This window comes from Ammodytes marinus (genome assembly GCF_949987685.1).
Source record: "Ammodytes marinus genome assembly, chromosome: 11".
NCBI lineage: Eukaryota > Metazoa > Chordata > Actinopteri > Uranoscopiformes > Ammodytidae > Ammodytes > Ammodytes marinus.
The window spans coordinates 26071782-26097009 of NC_137215.1; the positions used below are offsets into that span (position 1 = coordinate 26071782).

General features: G+C 43.2%; 1 protein-coding gene across 2 annotated transcripts in view; it reads left to right on the forward strand.

Annotated features, from left to right (window-relative positions):
* rims1a (regulating synaptic membrane exocytosis 1a) overlaps positions 1-25228 on the forward strand; it is a gene marked incomplete at both ends in the record, with an annotated part of 86077 nt that overhangs the window by 27425 nt on the left and 33424 nt on the right. For both annotated transcript variants that reach the window (XM_080036700.1, XM_080036699.1), the window contains 4 exons: positions 2971-3181; positions 5951-5962; positions 21408-21673; positions 23171-23892. In XM_080036700.1, the coding sequence (XP_079892826.1) occupies positions 2971-3181; positions 5951-5962; positions 21408-21673; positions 23171-23892 (1211 nt within the window). The remainder of the gene's footprint in view (positions 1-2970; positions 3182-5950; positions 5963-21407; positions 21674-23170; positions 23893-25228) is intronic.

Genomic DNA, 25228 nt, shown 5'->3' on the forward strand with positions numbered 1-25228 from the left:
CTGGCTCAGAGAGTGACCAGTCACTCATACGTTTTGGACTATAGACAAACATAGCTTTTACATGTTTGTATTGTAAGACCGCCTCTCAGAGGGCCCATCAGGACTTCCTGTATAGGGGCCCAGAATTTGGAGCAACGCCCCTGCCTCCACATATCGTATAAATAATCATGGTGGGCTGCCTTGGCCAAAAATGCCAGGGCTGAATTTTTGTCCCAGTCCACCCCTGTCTGTGTGTGTGTGTGTGTGTGTGTGTGTGTGTGTGTGTGTGTGTGTGTGTGTGTGTGTGTACTTGACGTTATCAGTGATGGGTTTTTGCTCAAGTGTGCTAGTTTGTGTGCAAAGATGTTAACTTTATTTTTTTATTTTTTTAATGTAGGCCTGGAGATTATAAGAGAAGAGTTAAGATGGGAATGTGTGTGTGTGTGTTTGTTTTTGTTTGTGTGTGTTTGTGTATGTGTGTGTGCGTGTCTGTGTCTGTCTGTGTGTGTGTGTGTGTGTGCGTGTCTGTGTCTGTCTGTGTGTGTGTGTGTGTGTGTGTGTGTGTGTTGTGGGCAGGTGTTAACATTTCCCGGGGCAGGTAGCGTTTCACCCACTGAGTCCTTGGGGTCTCTGTAGGGTTTTTTTCTCAGGCTGTATTTAGTTTGTCTTGTTACACACACACACAAGGAGCCAGGCTAGATTTATCTCTCTCTATCAAACGACTGGATGTTGGACTTCCTCCTCTCTCCACTGTTGGGATTTGTAGTTTTTTTGTTAAAGGCCGAACCGATGGGAGAGGAAGCTGCATCGCTGACTCCCGCTCTGTAAGTACTGTATTGGAGCCACAGCTTGTGTGTGTGTGTGTGTGTGTGTGTGTGTGTGTGTGTGTGTGTGTGATACCAAACACTTTAGATACAACGTCAGGTTAAAAGCTGTTTACTGTTAAGAGCAGATTGAATGGGATTGAATGTGAGGACGTGTCAGCTCTAGCAGTTAGCTCAGTTAACTCATCTTAACAATGGCCTTTGAATTATTACAGTATGAATCAGGGATGTCTTCAGTATTTGATATTTAGAGGTCAAAGTATTCCTTTGTTTGTAACTGTATGTCTATTGTGAGCGGTCTATGTTTATAGGGTTTCTTTCTTATTTCAACACTCTCCTCTCCTCTCCTTTGCGATGAATCGGTCTGCCCATTCATTCAATTTTAACCCAAATATTTACCTTGTATTTTTTTCTAATTTTTAGAATTAAACACGGCTGGACAGAAATCCAAATGTCCCCTCATGGCAATATATTACAGAGCCGACAACGCCAAGGAAGGTCAAGTGCAAAACACAATGCACATGTTTTTTTTATTAAATGTTTATTTTAAGTTCAAATGTGTTTCTCATTTGGGTGTATTATCAACTTATTAACCTCAATTGTTGTATTTTATCGAATGCAAAAAAACAACAACAAAAACAACGTTATATAGGCATTATAGCGGCCAACCTGCCACTAAATATTGCTATTGGCATCGGCCATTGGAAAACTCAAATCGGTCGACCACCACTTCATTTTACATCTTCTCTTTTCTCAGCTGCTCTACTTTCCCACTCTCCTTCCCGCTCTCCTGTCCCCTTTTCTTCCCTTCTTCCCTCTCCTCTGCTCTCTCCTGTCCCCTTTTCTTCCCTTCTTCCCTCTCCTCTGCTCTCTCCTGTCCCCTTTTCTTCCCTTCTTCCCTCTCCTCTGCTCTGTCCTGTCTTCTTGCTTCCTCACCTGCTCCTCTGTTTTGCTCTACACTTTATTGTCTATTTGCTGACTTGCCTTGACTTGTCTTTTATTATTGTAATAATGCCAGTTTTTTTCCCATGGTGCACCTGTTTGTATACACTCACAGAATATGTTACGGAATGTGATTTTGTTCCCCCCCTCCCCCCTCCATCTCCGAGACTTCCTTAAATCAGTATGGGATTTTAACTGACCCGCAAGCTCAGGTGAAAGTCAAATATAGAATAAAAATTTATATACAGGGGTTCCCAGCCCATCAGTTTGTCCTCCTCTTTTGGTGTGTTTCCTTTCTACTCGCTCTCTCCTTAATCTCCACTGTGTGAAAATCCAATTAATCAACATACTGTAAGGCCTTTGATAAAACGCAATACTTTTCCCCTCTCGTTCTCGTATCGATTTGAAGAGTTTTTTTTTCGCGACTCGGCAAAGCGGGCCCTGAAACAACAGGCAGCCGACGCAGAGCAGTTGATTGCACCACAAACACAGACAGACAGACAGACAGTACAGAGTAACAGTGGTATCGACTGGATACTTAATGCAACCATTGTCTCCGTCGCTCTCTGCTTTTTAGTCCACTACTTTCCCGTCCTTCATTTTACTGATTATTTATCCAATAAATAAAAAAAATCGTAACATTTGTTTCTAGCTTGCATTGTATCTCGTCACCCTTTAACTTCCGTGATCTGCAGTACCATGATGCTTTATGGAATTACTTTGGAGAGAGGGAAATGGCATGAGGAGAACAACCCAGGCCCGGATTCGAACCCGGGTCTGCTGCGAAGAGTACTGAGCCTCTCTATGGTGTAACCACTACGCCACCACAAGCAACCCGGGGCAACTGATGGAATTAAATGCTGCTTTTGGTTTTTCATGTACTGGTCTAATTTGCAAACATGATAGACTTTTATATATATGTGAGTGTGTGTTTGTGTGTGTGCGTGTGCGTGTGTGTGCGTGCGTGCGTGTGTGTGTGTGTGTGTGTGTGTGTGTGTGTGCAATTCTGTTTCACATTACTGGCTTGTGCATTATCACAAAACCCCTCGTTTCCTCTCCCATGAAGTCAATGCCCTTTCTTTCTTTCTTTCTTTCTTTCTTTCTTTCTTTCTTTCTTTCTTTCTTTCTTTCTTTCTTTCTTTTCTTTTTTTTTTGTTCACGATAAACATTTTCAACTCTACCAATGTATTCATATGTTTGCCATCCTGTGCTTCCTTCTCCACAGAGGCATCCAGCAGCAGTTGTCCAGCTACAGGGAGACGGTGGTGAGGCAGGCCACGGTGGCTGCGGGCTCGGGCGTGCACCGGGACGACGCGCCCACCTGCGGGATCTGTAAAAAGACCAAGTTCGCCGACGGCTGTGGGAACCTGTGCTCCTACTGCCAGACCAAGTTCTGCGCCCGCTGCGGTGGGCGAGTCTCCCTCCGATCCAACACGGTAAGAGAGAGAGAGAGAGAGAGGGGGGAGGGGGCATGAGGATGGACCACACTGGGTCAAAGGCTGTGTTCGAAACGGCCTACTAAAGTCCTACTCATTCTGATTTTGACTCCAATTTGAGTATGTTGTGGTTGTTTATGAGAGTTTGTGTGAGAAATTACTTCCGGGAAATCAGCTGAGATGCTTCTGTATACTTCAGTGTAAAATGGTCCGACGAACCTCGCATACACAATCGATCGTTAAGTAGACAGTATGTAGTACTGTATATGTTGAGTATATAGTAGGGAGGACGTTAGTAGACCGTTTCGAACACAGCCAGTGTAATAAATCATAAAGATAATAATATTTTATAGGATTTCTGACATTTTCTCTCAATTTCTTTTTTGCTGATATTTTTACCTTTTGGTTAATATTTGAGAGGAGAGAGAACAGAAGGGAAATTGAGAGAGAGACAGAGAGACAGAGAGAGAGAGATAGAGAGAGAGGATAACATGCAGTAAAAGGTCCACGGATCAGATTGGAACCCGCGGACACTGCAACAAGGACGGAGCCTGATATGGTGCGTGCTCTAGCCACTACGTCACGGAGCGTATTCCCAATTGATAGGATTTTTAGACACTCAAAGATGCTTTATAAAAAAAATACAAAAACGTGAAATACTGTACATGAATACAGAGTGAGTCAGGTGTTGTAGGCTATCTTGAAAAGGTGGGGTTTGTGAGTTGATTTTTAAAAGGTCACCTATTATGCCAAATGCACTTTTTCATGGTTTTTCAACAGTAATGTAACATGGTGTGACTAGAGACTCACAAAGTATGAGGAAAAAAACAACGCTCTCTCTCTCTCTCTCTCTCTCTCTCTCTTTCATTGTTAAGGATGTTTGTAGGTACGCTGCTGTATACAGAGCCAGTTAAGGTGTGTAAGGATGGGAGCGAGTGATGTGTTCTTTGGAATGGGAGTTGATGAGCAACCAACCTGGCAGCTGATATGTGGATATTGTAGTTTTTTGGAGGGTGGTGAAGGGAAGGGGACGGGGGAGGCCATAAAGAATGCTGTTGCAATAGTCCAGTCCGGAAGTTATGAAAAGGGATGAATGATACAGAGGTGGAAGAAGGACATTTTTGGTGATGTTAAAATCACAATTTGTTTGACACTCCATTTGCATTTTCAAACCACTGGAATTATCTATTGAAAAACCTTCGACTATTCTAATAATCTGTTACTTTTGATGCTTTTGGGCCTCCGTACAATACCTTTCATTTGTGTAGAAATGAAATAGAATATATATTTGATTACTTAACTGTTCATTCATGCACATTATCATATCATGTGCTCTGACCCATCTTTATGTTGGTAGGAACCTATTGGTTTTTTTTGCACAGTAAAAAAACAAAAACTAAATAAATCTTATTGACCAAAGAGCTGTGGCACTGTTTACAGTTTAGGATTATAGTGGCATCCTGTGCCCAGCAGTCTTGTCCGTCAATCTAAAACACATTTTGCCTTGGCCTCACCAAGTTCATATCCATCATGGAATCCAAATCTGCTATCATAGGTGCTGCAAACGGACAAGCCTATAATGCTTGCAGCTGTTGTACTGTATGTCCAACCAGGCAATATGAGGTGCCTCAGGTGTTAGTACTCAGGTGGAACTGATGACCCATGTGTATTGTATGGCATGCTCTGGATGTGTTTATACATCTTGGGATATGTGTGTTAATTTGTATGTATGTGTACCTCCACCCATATCTATCCCTTTGTTTGTGTGTGTGTGTGTGTGTGTGTGTGTGTGTGTGTGTGTGTGTGTGTGTGTGTGTGTGTGTGTGTGTGTGTGTGTGTGTGTGTGTGTGTGTGTGTGTGTGTGTGTGTGTGTGTGTGTGCCCCAGGCAGGTGCTGTTAAAGGTTAATTGGGCATTAGACTGAGCTGCTGTGGACAAAGGGGGTGGTATCCCGCTCTGTCTTGGTCTCCCTGGGGTTCGGAGGTGCCCTATACACACACAGCATGGTGTATAGGGCTGTGTGAATGTGTGTGTGTGTGTGTGTGTGTGTGTGTGTGTGTGTGTGTGTTGGCATCAAGAAGTGAGTCTCCCGCTGAAATAAGTGACGTCCCCGGCGCTACCACCCCTTCCCTCCCCTATGTCGCCAGCGTGGCATTTAATGACCTCACATGACACACACACACACACACACACACACACACACACACACACACACACACACACACACACAGTACATCCTAATTAGTTAGTGCCTGACATGGAGAGAATTCAGCTGTGGGGTCCTGGGTGGTGTGTTGGTGGCAGCTGCATAAAGTGGTATAAGGAGGACATAAGAACACACACACACACACACACACACACACACACACACACGCACGCACACACACACACACACACACACACACACACACACACACACACAAACAGGATATTTTTTATCAAAACCTTCATGTAAGGCAACTTGTTACATGTGTATATTTTGGTAAGGACATTTGCACATGTCTCACTAAACTAGGCTAATCGCCGACCGGCTCAATCTCTAGGCCTATAGGATATTAAAAAACACAGTGTGAGAGTGATAACCCTCTTTTTAATCCAACTCTTTGACATAAAGTGGTCAATATGTTGCACACAATGCTGAATGACAGTGTTTTTTTAACGGGAATGGGTCTGTGTGAACAACATTGTCATGCTTTCAGATATCATCTTCGCTCACATTCTCTCTCTGTCTTCTCTTTCCATTACACATGAATGGCTGACTGGGCTGCAGGAGGACAAAGTGGTGAGTGTTGTCTGTTTTGTTCTTTCTTTTCTTGACTACATAACCCTGCCTGCAACCTATTACAATTTCTAATCAGATTAATCACAATGTAGCTGTGGATTAATCGCGATTAATCCTAACATTCAAAATGTTCTGTGTATATTGTGGTAGGAATGGAAAGACATTTCTTATTTTTAGCTTGTCACCTCAGTTACGGGTTTGACAGAAACCATTCCTTTTAACTGTGCGTGCATTAATGAAGAAGAAATGGGCAAAGCGGTCGCTCATCTCCCATTGACTAGCAGTATTTGTGATAAGGTAGATAGCGATGAGCCTATTTCTTCTTCAAAAATGCACACACATTTAAAGGAATGGTTTATGTAGTTATTTAACACCTCTCATCGTAAGCTTGTTAACAGTCATCTCATATGCCAGTCTGCCTCCTGAACACTATTCCATACCTGAGGGAGTTGTATCAACTTTCGTCAGAGAAATTCTGAATCCAGGGGGAGGGGGGAGGGGGGGGGGGGGGGGGGGCACAGAACCTCTGTCTTTTAGGGTGTATTCACACATGCCGTGTTTAGTTCAGTTGAAACGAACTCAGATGCACTTCCGCCTTCGGTGCGCATCTTTCAGACAGGTGTGAATACAGCAATCGCACTCGGGGGCGGACCAAACAAACGCTCCGAGACCCAGTTGAAGAGGTGGTCTCGATGCGCTTCAAAACGTACTCTGCTGCAGTTCGTTTGTGGTGTGAATTTGGCCGGACTCGATCCGACCCAATTGCAGGAAGCACTGTGCCTTTTCTTTTTTAATAAATCGCTGTCAGCTTCACATTATAGGAAAGTGTTGTTGTCGCCATTGTTAGGAAGATTAGTTGTGGTTTGACCGGGAGCCCCGAGCGAATATATTACATTTGATAGACAGGACGCGTAAACATGCTGATGTGTTCAGCGATCAGATGAAGGAGAGGGGAGCGTCTCCCGCACAGTGACAACAGGTTCACGCTGCGCTTTGTATGAAGTGCGTGTTTTTACTTTGCATCCCATGTTACGGTACCGTCAATACTACCCCTGTGTCAGTTTGGAGCTGAGCCGCGCCGAACTCACACCCAGCTGACACACGGCTAATTCAGCTGTGTCAGCTTGAGCCTATTCCTCGCGAGCCACGCGTCCAGCAGCAAAAATACAGTAAATATTATGTTTCACATCGTATAGGCTACAAGCCACACATTGACACAGGCCTACATATTATAACCATATGAAACAACACTAATTTGATGTTTTTTTAAATTTTATTTATAGGCTAGATGTTGGCCTATTTATTTATTTATTTATTATTTTTAACCCCATATCGTATCAGTTATATATTTCGCAGTTTTTACTTCGTTTTACCTGCTTCTCTCCACCCCAGAATGTCTGTCCAATGAATGAATGACCTCAGATCACGTGTGGTTTTGCTTCGTGATGCTGGTTCACTTGCAAAAGGGGCAATATGAAAGTGGACCACACCAAACAAAAAAAATCTAAACTCTATTTGGTCTGGACCAAAGCAAGTGAACTAGCGGACTTTCCCAGTGTGAATACACCCTTAAAGTACATTTTAGGTGATTCAAATCAAACATTATATAAGAATATACAGTAGTTGAATGGAAATGTGTTTGTGTTGTTCAAAGTTTCGAAAAAGTGACATTTTAGAAACACTTTTCAGAAACAGTGGCCTTGTTTCTTAAGGATAAGAACTTGTGGACCTTTTTTTTTAAAAAGTTGCCTGCAAAGCGAGGATGGGAAAGTGGATCAATCAAAGACCAAACACACTTTAATTTGTAATTTGGCTGAGGGGCCCTTATGAAGTATGGCTTCAGCTTTAAGTACATACAGAAGCTATTTAGCTGTAAAAAAAAATGATTCTAATCAGTTCAGTTTGGCTAAGGAAAGGACTACCTGGATGCTTTTCATTAACTAGGACAAATCTGAGCAAGAAAGTGAATGAGCCAATTTCTACAAAAAGTCAAATTATTCAAAACAGTAATGACTGACATTGTTGCTTATTCTTTTATACTTGGACCCCATCAAAGCCACAATTGAGCACCCAGCATTGCCCAAGCTTTGAAACCTAGTTCACTGCTACATTGGGACTAGCATAGTTAGAATATTGCAGGTTGAATTGCCGTGATATGATAATGGCGTGCTCATTGGTGTGAATAACATGTCTCCCTCCTTCGTCCATGTGGGCCTGGTTCAAAAAGAGTTGAGCGTAATCATATCTGCTGTAGAAGTGTTCCCAAGTGGACATGCCTTAAACACCTTCCCCTTGCTTGTATAGTCTTGTTTAGGTTGAGAACCTTACTTTGGCCTTGGCTGCCTTCCCTTTAGGGCTGATGCTGCCAAAAAGCCCTGCACTTTGATGACACTTTGGCTGGGCTTGGAACGTCAGGGCTTGTCCGAGAGAGTGCTTCGTGTGCTTGTACATATAGCAGTGCCCACTCTCTTGCTATGAGGGCTCGCTACAACAATCACCGGCCCTAAAGAGGAGAGTTCTTGGCAGAATGTGAGAGGCCTTATGTATAGCACTGGCTGGCCGTATAGCTGGACAGCACACACTGGCTTTTGAATTACTGTTTCACATGGATTCATTTAATTACTAGGGGGGATTGATTCATCTTGGCCTGGCACGGAGGTCCAAAAAAAGCGCAAAGTTACTCCGTCCGCTTTTTTCTTCCACTCCACTCTCCGCTAAGCACTCAAAAGTTGAAAGGGAAAAGTGTTGGCAAGGATGGGAATGATACGGAGACTATCAGTGCATTGTCTGGATCAGTTTAAGAGCTTTTTTAAATAAAGTGCCTATTGAACTGGTGTTCCCTGGGTCTTTGAGGTCACTTCCTGTCAATATATGTTGCACACGAAGGTATATAGTGTGTAAGAACTGAGTTGTGACCAACAATAACAATTTGAAAGCCCCTGAAATAGGGTCTTTACACTGATGGTCTCGTTTGCAGTTATATGTAATTTATGATTATCAGAGGAAACATTAAGGTACGAACACACTGCACTCCGCGGCGCGGTGGTTGGCCGCGCGAATCGCAGGTTCCTCGCCGCGTGATCATATTGGCTCATTTGTGTCCGCCGCCCGCCACCAGAGTAGCCTTCTCTACTCTGGGGATACGCTGGTGCTGGTGCTAACCGGTGCTGAGGGGACCAGTCTGCTGTGCTCATGGTGCTTTAGCCAAGCTTACCGGTGCTAACTTGGTTCATTAAGCAAAACTGATAGCTGCACACAGCAGGCAACAGACACTTAGGCTATTCACAGGACTTATGGGAGCAAACTGTGACTATTATGTTTTCATCCATCTTAATTTCCTCTGTCCGTCGTCCCGAAGTGAGTGATGTCGGAAGGAGCTCAATGCTGATAAGTCAATGTACTTCGCGCTTCGCCGCGCCGCCCTGGTCGCGCGGCGAAGCGCGAAGTACATTGACTTTCTATGTAAACTCGCCGCGTGGCGGTGTGCAGTGTGTTCGCACCTCTAGACTGTTTCAGAAATATTTAAAAGTTCCTTGTAGCACCTTTAAAAGACAAAAAAAATGTATATCTGTTTATATGTCAAACTTGCATGTTTAATGTTTCTACTACATTTCTACTTTTGGTTCAGAAAAAAAAACTATAGCAGTCCTTTTTACTGGCTCAGTAGATGACTGAGTTTTTTTATTATTGATATTATTAGAAGAGTTCCGTTTTTTAATGAAAAAGAAGAAGCTACTTCATGGTTTAAACACTTACACCATTTTGTCTCACTGAAGTGTGTTCACTTTCTGCGCTGTCTTGCCTATTCAAAGCGTATGTCTTTTGAGAGTGTAAACGAGTGAGTGAGGGATACATAGAGTTCTAACAAGCGTGAAAGTGTACAGTGTGTGGCACGTGCACCCTGGTGTGTGTGTGTGTGTCACTAATGATATTCAGGCCTCATTATCTGCAGCCATTGCTGAACTCTAAAGTGGAGAGACGAGTGTGTGTGTGTGTGTGTGTGTGTGTGTGTGTGTGTGTGTGTGTGTGTGTGTGTGTGTGTGTGTGTGTGTGTGTGTGTGTGTGTGTGTGTGTGTGTGTGTGTGTGTGTGTTGAAGCCAAGTGTTTTTTTCACGGAAAAGGGCCATTTTTTGAAGTCTTGATTCCTCCTCTCGTGGGAGACTATAGAGAGACTTTGTATTGCTTTCTCACACACACACGCACACACACACACACACACACACACACACACACACACACACACACACACACACACACACACACACACACACACACTCATTCTTTCACTAACACCTTTCCTCTCTCTAATTGTAATGTCCATGGCTGTTTTTCCATGGGGTGTTCTGTGCTTTTATGTTGCTATATAACTCTGACTGCCCTGCACTGATATATTGCTGTTTTTAGACCAATTCTGATTCAGATTTACTGGCATGGGGGCTTGATCCATGGTGTTTTTCCAGCCCATGTGGGTTTTTAAAACCAATATGAAATAAGACATGTTATGGAAGCAAAATAGACATAAAATCCCAGAATTGACCATTGCTTGAAAAAAAGTATGTTTTCTGCTTACCGTGTCTCTTAAGATAAATAGACCTTTTCATACAGACCTGACTTGTCAAACACAGGTGTAACTAAAACACAGTAAGTAGAAGAGAGCATGTTACACGTTTCCACTTTCTTTGTATTTTTCTACCATAACGGGTCAAAGTGTCTGCTCTGACAAAATCTGCTTCATTTTTTGCCATGCTAGCAGCGAGCCTGTCAAAATGTAGGTGAGCAAGATATTTTTTCTCTTCAAAAGCAAGATGATGACAAGAGGACTTTTATGTGAGACCTTTTGACAAGACAGAACCGTGTGAGAAGTGCTATCAATCTTCTGATCTTGCTGTCTCAGAAGAAAGTGGCTTAAACCCCATACGGTCAGCTACCAGGCAGTCTCTATATAATCACATTGAGCTCTTACTCTTCCCAGCATGCACCTCTCCTCTGGGCTGTCCATTGCCTATTAGCGTTGTCTCCTGCCACACATCCCCTCTCCTGTATGACTTTCATGCAGTGGTGTAAAGAGTACCCCAGGGTCCCCACCGATTTGAAACTCCTGAAAAAGTTATGAAGAATTTTAAGAAACTTTTTTTTCCCAGACCTGGAAAGGGTTTGGAAATAACTGAACTATTTGGGAAATTTTTGAATTCATACAAATTTTTCGCTAGTGTGTAAAGCATGTTCATTGAAGTTCCAAAACATGTCTGACGTTGTGCAAAATAATTCATTTAATTCCTATTGTTGAAAATCTTGCTCATCCACAAGAATGCCCAGGAAGTGCATGGTTAATGATGTAATGGCTTTGGAATGACACATATAACACTTGGCTCTAGAGAAATGCAGTGAGAGCCTCAGTATTGAGCCGTATGTTTGTGAAACAGACCTAAATATGGTTATGGAAATTTAAAGGAAAAGTCATGGAAATGTTTTTGAAGATGTATCGGTGAAATGTGTGTGAATCCTGGTTTCTGAGAACCATACTTGAGCAAGAGTAGAAATACCTTAATAAAAAAAGTACTAGTAAAAGTAAAGAAGTATTTACGTACGAATATTTAGCTTGTATGTTATGTAGGCTCAAAGATGAGTTTAACAGTACTTTACCAGTACTTGAGGAAAGTCTGTCTGTGTCATGCTTGGGTAGATTTTTTGCAAGCAGCACATAGCCACGGCACACAACCATTTGTTGTAAGCTGAAACAACTCCCTTTGCCACCTTAAAAAAGTTAGTTTTACACCTTCGGAGGAATGAGCTATAAAATCAAGGCCAAAAAATACCCTAAATAATAATCTTACTATGCGCCTGCTACTTGTGGGGAATGTATATCTATTGATCCGAGCCCGTACTAGGAGTTATGGCTTTGTGCTTTGCTTTGTGTTGAAGGCGCAGCGCGGTAAGAAAAGCCAGAGCGATGTGTCATCTGCTGTTAACGCCACAGCGCCTCATGATTACTATTGATCGGCAGGCTCACTAGCGTCCGTCTCTCATTGACTGGTCTTAAGGGGGCCATCTCTGTCCTGGTTGTTGCTGTACAAACTCGCATATGAAAGCAAAGGGCGCTCACACACACACACACACGTGGGCGCGCACGCACATACAGCCCAAAGGGTCCAAAACGTCTGAGTTCACGTTACATTTTTATTTTTTTAAAATAGTGTGTAGAATAGGGGAGACCGGGGATAGTAGGCACACTTTTTACTCCAGTGAGAATTGCTCATCACCTAAACATCTTCCAATAGTCATTCCTACATTAAATTGAAGCTTAAGGTGCTGGCTTGAAATGTGTACCCCTCACTTTTTCTAAAGAAATTAACCATCAAAGACACCCTTACACATTGTGACAACCAACCCCATCAAGGGGTCGGTTGTCACACACTATGGGGTTGTTTCTCACAATGTTATATTAATGGGAATAATCTGAAAAGAAGGCAAGAAAGCAGAACTAAATTTGAAAGTTTAATTGCATTGTCAAGTTGACAAATATGCCTACATAACTTACTGTAGCCTTGGCAGCTGGTCTAGTTTGGGATGCACCTTAACAATTGTGTAAGGAAACAAAACGAGGAGGACTCTGCAGAATCACAATCAATTATCTTTATTTGACAACATTAGTTAGGAGACAACGGGACGGGAACACAGGTGAATGAATCTTTCGGTTAGACCCTCTTTTAGTGACACTTCTTCTCGGGCATTAAGGGCATTAATTAGCCACCCACACAACCCCCAGCAAAAGGGCACGGCACACAAATGCTGCTCTGCAGCCACACCAAACCCCTTAGGGCACTGCACTGGGTTGTTTAGATTTTGTTGCCCTTTTTTCTTTTGCATGCTAGCTGCCTTTTCCTGCTCTATTCTTTCCATTTCTGGGGTGTCAATTTTTTCGTTATTAGGTTCCTTTTCTGGCTGCAGCCTTTGGATAACATGTGACAACCAACCCCCCAAAAAATGTGACGACCAACCCCAACTTGAATTTCTTGCTAGCATCAAGGCCAACAACCATCTGACAACTAATTAGCTTGCTAATCACAATCTAAACTATAGTTTACCCTTCACACTTTTTTAGGGTAACAAGTGTTTTGTTATACACCCATTGTGCAAAAGCCTAGAAGAAAAATACTGAGGAGCTAAATATTTTCAATTTGACATGAAAAACACAAACAGTCCTCTCACCTTGAATTCAGCAGTCTAACTCCAAGGAATACTATGTAGGTGACCTCTGATCCCAATTCTGGATATTTACATAACAAAATTTCACAGACAGCGCCTTCTGGTTCCGAGATATAACGATTGTGACAACAAACCCGTGTGACATATAACCCCGTTCTCCCCTACCATTTTACAGGCTTCGAATACTAGTTGGTTTTTCCAAGCAAGCATTCGTTCTAGTACTCGTTCTAAACAAAACACACCATCAGAAACAACATTAAAAATCCATATGTTCTCCCTGAAACCGGGCTTGTGGCATGAAACTAATCTGCGTAGTTTGTTGATGATTTAATAACTAGAGGCATTTAGTGGTGAGAAAGGGAAGTGCAACCTCTTCTTCCCTCAACAGCACAGCACAAGGATCATAGAAAGTATGTGTGTGTATGTGCACGCACATGTGTGTCTGTATGCACATGCATGCTGTAGATTGGGTAGGGGACACACACAAACATTGAAATATTAAAACATTCCAATTGTGGGTAGGTCTGTGAGTGTGTAAATACCTGCCTTAACACTCTCCTCTCTCTCTCTCACACTCACTCACTCACTCACTCACTCACTCACTCACTCACTCACTCACTCACTCACTCAATCACTCACTCACTCACTCACTCACTCACTCTGTGTGTGAGGTGTGTGTGTGCATGTGTGTGTGTGCGTGCGTGCGCGTGTGTGCGTGTGAATGAGCCCTCCCCTGGCCCTGTTGGAAAGTTTACAGGGGGCTACAGTAAATGATTTACTATACTGATCAACACTGTAACTGCAGATATGACCCCTGTGTATGTATTTATAAATATAGAATGTGTGTGAGTAAAGAAAAAAATTAGTAAAGTGTGTGCAGCCCATGGTGCATTGTTCTTGCTTGTCGGACTAGTGTGCAATGTCTAATTGTACAAATAAAATGCACTCAGGAGTCTGCAAAATGCACATGTTTGTGTATGACTATTCCATGCATGTGCATCGTGTGTGCACCGTATGTGAGGGTGTGTGTTTTACTGCGGGTGCCGGGGCCGTGCTGATGTAGCACCTCATTAGCTGCCGTGGACACTAATCTCCTTTGTGGCAGTCCTTCATCCTTAGCACAGGATTTATTGAGGCCCTCGGTTACGGCGGCCGCCTCGCACGCTGCCGGTGCCATACGTCAAGCTGTCATTGGCTGAAGCTACTTCCTGGTCTCGCCATTTTTCCTCCCACTTCCTCTCCGCTGTCTTAGGGTCACTGTGGGACTGTATCCCTGCGTTCCAAATCTCATACTCTTTCTCTGTTCTATTTTACATACTACTGTTGACCAAAAAAAATGTCTAGTGAGGATGCTGTAGGCACCCTGTTGGGTACATACTTTTACTTGTTTACGTATTCCATCATATCATCACACCTTGATATTGCCTCTTGCTTATACTTATATCCGTCGTATCCCTGGTTGTTTTGACTCGGAGACTCAGTCAATGTGACGTCACTTCCGGTGCGCACTGGATTGTGGGTCAGTATCGCCCAATTAGCATTGCTGATTTCAACACTAAAAATCTCCACCGGATGTAGTAGGCATCCAGGTATTTTAAAGCATGCTAAATCTGACCACAAGAATTGGATTTAGTGAAAAAGTTTGGTGTTACGGAATAATTAGTCACTCCACATTACTCACCCCAAAACCACTGAGTGTCCCTCTCATATTTCCTTATACTGTATGATGTAATATGATCCAGATGAAACAAACAAGATGCAACTTTAGAGGTGGCTTAACATACCCAGACCAGAGGTAGCCTACAGAAAGACAGTACACACAGAGGAAAAATTTAGGCTTATATACTCTAGCAGCTACTGCATAAAGCTGTGCGAATTAATTGAATTTGAAATGGAATTACAATTTTGACTTTTACAATTATGAAAATAAGGGACTTTTCCGAGATAATGTTTTGAAGTCACGTCAAGCCTTTCAGCCAAGTCCTATTTTTATTTTAAACAAACTATACTTACTACTAACTGTATTTAAATTCAGGGAAATTCAATGTTAAAAAGACAACTTTTCCAATAATTAAAGCTCCCATATTATACACTTTTCGGTACTATTATACACCATATTATATGGTCTTAGTGGTCCCTAATACGTTTTTCTTTAATTGTTTGCTGAAAAAAACTTTCAGATCATTTATTGTACTATGCTGATGTTCAGCTAATCTCACAATGGCCTATTTTTTAAAAAGAGCTGCAGCTCCCCTCCTAAATATACAATCTTTGAGCTGCCCCCGCCCCCTGTCCGGAAGCGAAGCCAGATACGCCTCGCCCTCTGTCTGTCAGGGCCGTGGACCAATAAGAAATAGGGGTGTGGGCTGCACAGTGGAAGCTTCTGGCTTTCCAGTTTGTGAGGTCAGAAAAGGGGAAAATTCTGACTGGAGTGTATTGTGGGGGAGGGGTGGGGGTTTCAGAAAGGGGGAGAGTGAGAGCAGGAGAGATTGTTATTTTTTTTAATATTTTGGCAGTCTCTAGGCACACTGTGGACCCATGGATATGTTAGAACACGTATAAAAAGTGCATTTAGCATAATATGTGACCTTTAAATGAAAATGAACCATCTGCATGATGTCTCCACAGTCAGTGTAATGATTTCTCGTACTCTCAATATCAAATAAAAAGGACTGCGATCATGATTTTTTTCCATAATCTAGCAGCTGTGGTATAGCAGCCATCGTTGTTGTTCATTGCACAGATAAGCCAATCATTCCAGCATTAGACAAATTGTTCTTATAGTGTTTTTAATATGTATCTAGATACACTATGAAAACCCCATAAATGATCACGAGCAGAGCATCATTTGGGAATTGAGGCGAGTTCACATTCTGTACAGTGTGTCGTTACACAAATGGCCTATACTCTCTCCAGGAAACAAACGCCCCAGCTACACAAACAGCCCAAGATTTCACCACTGGATTATTTATTTTTGTACTGTATCTCATTCACACACACACACACACACGCACGCACGCACACACACACACACACACACACACACACACACACACACACACACACACACACACACACATACAGAAATGCACCGTATACACATGAGCGATGATGCACACATGCGGATATGCACTCCAGCGGATGGATACACACGCAGGGCTTCTCGACATACACGAACAGACGGACACACACACACACACACACACACGCGCACACAGATGCAGCGGGATGCAAAACACACACACACACACACACACACACACACACACAAGCACACACAAACACACTCACACACGCACACAAATGCACACACACACAAACACACACACATACACACACTGGGGTTTGGTGTCCTACTTTCCATCTGTGGAGAAGCTATTCTCTCTCTCTCTCTTTCTCTCTCCTTCACTCACAAACTCATGTAGGGGATGAGGAGGGGGGTTTTTACTGTGGTCATATGACATCGCTGCTGCTGTTGCAGTTTGTGTGTGTATGTGTGCGAATAATAGCAGGCGTATGTGTAATGTGTATCTGCAAGTGTGCATCACTGCTCATGTACGTATATTTGATTGTACGTATGGTGTTTGTGTGAGTATGCACAAGCCGCCTGTGTGTTAGTATCCTTTGTATGTGTGTGTGTGTGTGTGTGTGTGTGTGTGTGTGTGTGTGTGTGTGTGTGTGTGTGTGTGTGTGTGTGTGTGTGTGTGTGTGTGTATGTGTGTGTGCTCTCTGACTGCCCACGGTTCCTCCTCGTTTCACCATCAGCGTGTGATCTAAAGCAGGGATTAATATGGGATTAAGTGACTCTCTCTTTTAAAATAACAGCTCTGTCGCCCAGCTCATGTACAACACTGGCCATTTGTTCTGCGCTGTAACAACACACTCCAACAGCGTCTCACAAAAAGGTGATGTAAGTGTTAAATGTAATGAAAAGAGTAGCACACAGTAGTACAAGAGAATTGGCATTTTACATACAGTATATCACAGCAAAAAAAATAGGAATTTTGTAATATTTAGAAAACAATGTGCAAATTTTTCTATTGTCCTAGTTAATTACAATCGTATGGGGACTTTACAAATGGCAAAATAAAGTCTAAAACAGACTTTACACGAGGTTGCAGAAGTTACAGAAAACCTGTAAGCTACATCTTCTGCCAACCAACATGTGGAGCAGACATTTCAAATAGATTTGAATGGCTGTAATAAACAAAAGGCTCGCCTGTGTCAGCCCAGCTGGACCATTCAAAACTCAATTACTCAGACCACGAGCTCAACAAGTAAGTGTGACACCATTTGATCACTTTTAGCTTTTACCTTTAGCTAGCATTTTAAGAAAAGAAACCAGGACCAGTTTTATTCATTTTCTTTTTCTACTAGATTAGTTACGTACATTTGACTAATAATGATCTAATTCATGAGCAGTATCCGCCCTACGCTGTACTGTATATCAGAGTTACACATTTTCTGCAATAAATGGGTGCGATGAAAACAAGTAGACACTAGAGGGCAACAGTCGCTATTAAAATATAATGCATCAAATGATCACACAGCATATACTCAGTTTTCTAAGAAATATTCAAAAAAAATATATATATAAAACAGTGATGAATTCTGAGCAGCTCTAAGTCCCTCTTGGTTAAACTATTAGCTGTCCAACTTGACATTTGTTCAGTGAAGCAGAGAACAATAAACCAGGCTGTCATCTTGTAGTGGCACATGTACAAGACAACTCCTATTGCACTTCTACTGTGTGTGTGTGTGTGTGTGTGTGTGTGTGTGTGTGTGTGTGTGCGTGCGTGCCGTGCATGCGTGCGTGCGTGTGTGCGTGTGTGTGTGGCTACAGCCCAGAGGAGAAGTATCCAGTAGATCCAAAGGATGAAGAAGTATTGTGCTATTCTTCTCCCTCTCGGTCACCCCCTCACGACGCTCCCAGGACCAGGTCCAGAGCTTGGAGAGCTACCGCATGGGCCAGACAATATGGTTGGATTAAGATTCAGACCAGCTAATGGCCACCACAACTATAATGGTAGAAGATACAGAGGAAGACAATTCTCCTTTCCGAGGAGATACTGGCCTAGAAGATCCAGGCCTGAGCTAAGAGTCACATCATGGGAGCACCCTCCTGTGGGCATCATCCGGCCTACAAAGTCTTTGTACCAGTTTGCGGTGGCATGCAGTGCAGCCTGTGCAAAGCCAGGCTGCACTGCAAAGCAGGCACCAGATGAAGTCATGAATGTGCCAGAGCTGACAGGAAGCCCTTGTTGTCTGCTGCAATGAACGCCAAGTGGCACTAGAGCTGTGCCGAAAAAAATGTATTTGAATAAAAGTTTTGAATGATATTGTTTTGACTCAATTTGTCCGCTGAGTTATCAATATAATGCCATGTGACATATTAAGACCACCCAGATCGCAGTCAGTTGTGTTGCTTACCTTTTTTCTAGTGTATTTGTTGGACATAATTGTCAATGAGTGTATTATCGTAAAGGTCAATGCAGCAGCTCTGGGTGTACAGACCAAATTATGATTATAAAACCAAAGAGAAGTCTTTTTTTTGAAATTTTCAATAAGGAAGCTCTACAGTGTGTTATCACTGTGTTGTGCAGATTGATATCTGATTTTACCACCTTGTCGGTCTGGCTCCAGGAAATCACAGATTGGTGGATGTTTTCACCAAAGCTATAATGTCCCGTGACGCAGTGTTTTTCTTTCTTTACCGTGTGTGTGTGTGTGTGTGTGTGTGTGTGTGTGTGTGTGTGTGTGTGCATGTGTGTGTGTGTGTGTGTGTTTGTGGCACGCGTTCTGCCTCTCTCCTCCCTGGTGGTGCCTGGGTGCTTGGCAGGATAAATATAGCTACGTTGGTGTAAAGCTGTTTTTTCTCTCCTCGGCTTTTGTAGCTTTAATCAAAAGCAATCTGGAGGAGGGAGGAATGAAAGGGGGGGGTGGGGGGGGGGGGTGGGATGAAGGGTGTGTATATGTGTGTATATATATTTGTGTGTGTGGTGTGTTTGTTTGTGGGGTGGGGGGGGGGGAGTGAGTTATTTTAGCTCTCTTTAAAGAGTCATTGGGGAGTGTTCAGGAGTAATGAGAGCCCTGGTGGCTGGAGGAGAGAGAGGGGGGGGGGGACTGACTCTTTCATTCTTTCTTTCTTTCCCCTTTCCCAACCCCTCACTTCCCCTTGTCATCCCCTCTCCCTTATTCCGATCACTGGTGTCACCACAGAGAGCTACTGTATGACTATGGCTGTGTTCAAACTGCAGGTCTTGCCAGGTGCATCCTCATATGATAGGCTATCTATTCCAGGATGTAGGCTAACCCACATCCCCCATGGATTTTAAACTGACGCCGATGTTGACAAGTCGTGTGCACAAAGGGAAAGCCATCCGAGACATCATGTTTTGTTTTGTATTACATTCCAGTTTTCCTTTCATTTCATATTTGACCAAAAAAACGCTTCTTCACAAATACCGGTAGTCAGTCCGGCTGGCTATTATAAGCTTCCTTTAAAAGGTGGACTTTTCTGGAAAAACGCTGGTTGAACCTTTGTACACGTGGTATGTGTTCAAATGGGGGCCACCGTAGCTACTGTAGCCACATGCCCGTTTATGTGCACTTGCACTTGTTACATCGTGAAATGTATACACAGGAGAATAATTGAGAATCAAAGGTGGAGTCAGCGATTATGGTTAATGCTTGTTGTCGTTATTTTCTTTTGTCAAAATCCGTCAATATCTCCTTACGATCCGTTACCTGTGTACCTACTGTGTGCGTGCTGTCAAATGATGCAGTGTTACACACAGGTGGGTCCCCTTTGTTAAAATGCTATTTTTTTTACATGCCAGTTTACAGAGCCTAGGCTGTGTATTAATAACAGATTTTTTCGGTCAAGCATTACGTAGGCTGCAGGTAGTGGATTGTGAGGAGATATTCACTGATTTAGAAAGTGTGTGTGTGCGTGCGTGTGTGTGTGTGTGTGTGTGTGTGTGTGTGTGTGTGTGTGTGTGTGTGTGTGTGTGTGTGTGTGCGTGTTTGTGCGTACGTGCGTGCGTGTGTGTGTGAGCGCAGCCAACATAGAGTTGGTGTGTATATGTGTGATGGGGACAAATAGAAAGAAAGAAGACGGGTGATATTATTTTGGCAACGATGGTTGAGTGTCCTTTTGATTATCCAGTTGGCTTTGTGTTCTTCATTTGAAGGCCAGAAGTGTCCCAAGCTGCTGGCTGCTATGACTGCCATGATGATGCTGATCTTAAAAAACGCTTCCATTAAAATACTTTTCTTCTGGAGCGCTCATTGGCAGCAAGCAGCAGCTCTTTAGGAAGTACATTGTCCCACTCCCTGTTTTTGACAGTGGCTGTGATTGAAGCTGTGCCTCAGATCGCTGGTTGGCACAGTCTAGTTGGAGCTGGTTTTCACAGGCTTCAGCAGATAATTGCTCTTTTCTGTTGGACACGGTATCGTCAGCTACATTAATTTCGCCTATACATTAAACCTATTTTATTTTTGTATTACCTTTTGATTGAACATTTTTTGAATACATATTGCAAATGTGTCCACATCTAACTAATGTTGCTTTATTTTAATTTTCTTATCTCCTAGATGTTCAATCAAGCCTGAGTTTCCATCTTTATTTTATTTTAACGTATTGTCTGCTTGTAAAGAACATATTTTGGATACAGCCTCTTTTAATTTTATATAAAAAATTACTATGTGGGTCTACAGGTCTTAATGTATTTTCCGTCATGTTCTTAAGAAGAAAATGTATCGTAAATCAGACCATTAACAACATATGAACACATCCTTCAAAATAGTACTAAGAACAATTATGGGAAAGTGAAGTTGATGTAAGTGCTGTAGAAGTTAAGATTTTTGTTTTAGAGTAATGAAAAAACAAACAAATGTTGAGATAATGGCCATTAAAGATGGTTGCATTGGAGAAATATACAGACTAAAACAGACAAGGTTTAGTCAAATAAACACCCAAATGTACATGTTGGACCTTTGATTTATACTAGGATGAAAGAAGACATATTATGGAAGCGAAATAGCCAACAAAGTCTTGCCTTTATACACTACGTAGAAACATGTCTAGTTATCTGACTTTATTTACATTTATGTCATATTCATGTTATTATCTAATCTTTCTGTACAAAAGCTTCACAATGAATAAATCAGCTGATGACATGTGACATATGCTGGTGTTGTGTCTGATCTCTACCCACAATCCTCCTGTCATCCTCAGGTGATCTGGGTGTGCAATAACTGCCGGAAGCAGCAGGAGCTCCTGACAAAGCCTGGCGAGTGGTTCACTGGTCCTGCTGGCCTGGGGTCAGCTGTCAGTGAGCCGTCCGTGTGCCAAACGCCCGCCGACAAGAAGCTCCGGTCCCGCTCCCAGGCCCCGCCGGGCTCCACCCCCGCTACTGCAATACAGGACCCCAACAGAGGCATCGGACTGGGGGTCGCGCCCGGCACAGACCCTCGCTCACGTAGCGAACCACCACGAGACACGTAAGCTTCAAGCAATGTGGCATAGCCTGTTTATCTTATTTTGTATTTTCTTTTTTTGTATTTTTGCTTTCTTTATTAGACAGTTTGGAGAGACAGAGATGAAATGGGTTAGAGAGGGGGATGACGTGCAGAAATGAACCGGGCCAGATTTAAACCCGGGTCTGCTGCGACTACCGAGAACCGAGCCTCAACCACTACCCCACGAGTGCTCTAGCCTGTTCTAAAACACAAAGCAAAGGCAGCATATTTGGCAGATGTTTTTGAGTCCACTATAGCAGTACAGACAATTTTACAACTCATTCAGCAACATTTGACACGACATTCAGAAAACGTGCATTTTGCATTCTAGTGACCTTTAATCTGACACAGGAAGCATCTTGGTATCCTAAAAAAACTGAAGACCTTTTGTATTTTTTAATTAACCCTTTGCATGCGAAGACACAAACACAAGTCGAGCGGAGGGAAAAAAACAACAGAATGTGTCATTTGAACTCTAATGGAAGGATGGCATTCTTCCAAAATATATTGCCTCATTAGGCCAGAGTGCTGTTTAAAGGACTTAGCGCACAGGGGAATATGTAACATCGCTGGCTTTTTCTTAGTGATAAAGTAATGGACTTTCGTCATTCAGACATAGGCTTCTGTCACATCAATATCTGTAACGGCTTTATTCATACATACGTAACAGCACATTGACAGACAGAGCTAGGATATTTGGAGCCTGGTACGCATCAGGGAGTTGAAAAAAGTAATGATACAAAGGAAGAGTTCAAACCAGTGATGAATTTAAAAAACTGGTTTTGTCATTAGAAGCTTACGTGTTGACAATGAGTGACGGCCGCTCCGTCATCTCACAGTCAATTCCCTGATACGTTTCATCATTCATTTCATTAATTATTAAAATTGCCATGTCTAATGTCCAACTGTGCACATGCAGAGAATGGAGTTCATTTCCTGTTTGCTTGGAGACAGACTTATTGCCATTGCATTTATGGAATGAGGTGCATGTCTGAAAAGGGGCTCAACAAAGCAACATCTAATATCCAATTGGTTTGAAATTTGGATACTGTGAGGGTTGATCAACCTTTAATTCGCGCTCACCCTCTATATCTCTTAGAACCTCCAAAACGTTATCAACTTTTACAAACGCAGTGTGAAGAGCAAATATTTAATTTTATTTATCTTAGAATAAACCTTTTTAATCTACATTGGAGCACGGGCGTGTCACCATGGTGCACCGCCATGTTTTTGTAGTAGCACAGACACAGAATGGAAAAACTATTCATAAACAAAAAAATATAAAGGCCTATAGAATATTCTTTTCAAAATACAACTTTCTTAGACACTGCAACTTTATGTGAAAGCTTGGAAAAGTTATAAAAAGAGAAGACTCTCTACCACAGGAATGCATGCCTGTAAAAAACACATTAGCCAGTGATGTCCAGTGACACCTCTCTTCCTTCTCTCTCTCTGTCCCCATATGGATCTCTCCCCCAGGAGAAATGGGCGGGGAGCTGGGGGTCGAGGGGAGCGCCGGCCCGGTCAGCCCAGACTGCAGACCCAGGTGTCTATGGACCGGGACCTGCGCGGAGATTCCAGGGAGCGACGGGAGAGCAGGCGGCTTTCCAAGGGCCGCTCGCTGGAGCACGACCCTGTAGGGGGGAGACGGACAGAAGAGGGGGGGGGCTACCACCACCACCAACACATGGACCACAGTGGTGCCCCCCTCCCTCGCCAAGCAGGGCCGGTCCCTCCTGGAGGCCGGGGACACCCAATGCAGGGCCAGGGCCGGGGCTGGGGCATGGGAGGAGTAGGGGGAGTTGGGGAGGGAATCCGGCCCGGGCAGAGGACGGTGGGTGGGGTTAGCGCCGGGCCACACGAACAACACACACTAGCTCAACAACAAGCCCCCCCTCCCCCTGAACTCAGAGAGCCTCCCGGGTCAGGTACCGGCCCTGGCTCGGCCCCCGGCCAGGGCCCCGTGGTAGGGAGAAGGACCAAACGTGAGAAAGCCGAGAGCATGCTGCGCAACGATTCGCTGAGCTCCGACCAATCGGAGTCCCTGCGCCCGCCGCCCCCCCGGCCCTACAAGTCCAAACGAGGGCTGGGGGTCGGGGGCAAGAGGCAGACCAGCGTCAGCAGCTCAGAGGAGGAGGGGGGGACCACGCCAGAGTATAGCAGCTGTGAGGACGCAGAGATCGAGAGTGTCAGTGAGAGAGGTGAGGCCTACTACATCGATTAGTTCTGTCTGTTGTTCTCGCTGTTGTTTTCAGCCAGTATTGACGCCTGTCTGTTCATTTGTTGATCCATCCATCACATGAGGCTATTTGTTTTTTTGGTAAAATTAGAGGGAGTGATCCTTTTCAATGCTGCTTTGTGACAGTTTCTTAGACTGCGTTTTCCAATGAGATGCTTTTAACCTTACATCGAAAACCTAAGAACCACTTCTATCTCTCAGATCACACGTTACACTGACCTGACACGTGATGCACAATGTCCCATCTTTGCTTTAAGACTGAAATAATGTCCGCCGCCAGGCCAAGAATAGTGCTTAGATATGTCTCGTTTCCACTGAGCAGTACAGTTAGGTTAGAAAAGGATGACAAAAATAGTTAGGGCACTTTTTGGTACCCATTCCAACTTTTGACAGCGCAAACGCAAATGATTATGTGCCGTAACCATACCGAACCGAACTGTAGGCATACCACTCAGTGAAAACCAGTCAAGAAACACATGTACTGTATATATAACACACTATACAGCAGGGTCCTTTTTTGTGATTCCCTTTGTGTTTGTGTACTACAAGTGGTACACTGTATAAATCAGCCAGATGAGGGAAAAAAATAAATCGCCACGGAATATAAAAGTGTAGAGCCCTTTTTTCAGACAGGTCTTTCATGTTATAGTATTAATTAAAAGAAATGTACATCACACACTAACCCATCCACTTTGTGTTTGACTTTTGCAATGTACTGTACGAGTTGTTTGAACACTCCCACTTTAACACTGTATGAAGGGAGGTGGATGTAAGACATGTAGGGCTGTGTAGTGTCAGTGTGCTGTCTTCATTCACACTGCTCTGTACTTTTACTCTCTGGGCTCAGGGATCGGAACAGGTAAGACTGCTCTGCTGTAACCTGCTGATTTGTGTTGCTGGACACACTGACTGTGTGTTTTTAGCAAGGGTTTCTTAAGGTACTACTGTATGTAACTGTGGTTGTGTCAGAGAAGAGAACATTTTGTTAGGTATATTCTCATAACTGAATAACCAAACTTTCCTCACCAAGTATCCCTGGAATACCTTTTGAAGTTAGAAAGTTACCCGAAAAGTTACTGTTTCACTGTTGTTGTTGTTGTTGTTGTTCTTGTTGTTGTTGTTGTTGTTTACAGAAGCTGGGCCCACAGTTTTGTCTGCAAACATATTCTAGTCTTACGTTTGTTTCCCTGTTTTGATTTATGATGATACAAATGATTCAATACTAAGAATTAAATGTTAGGTGAAACTTGCCTGAAACTGCATAGTGCACCTTTAAAGTCTAAAGAATGACACACCAA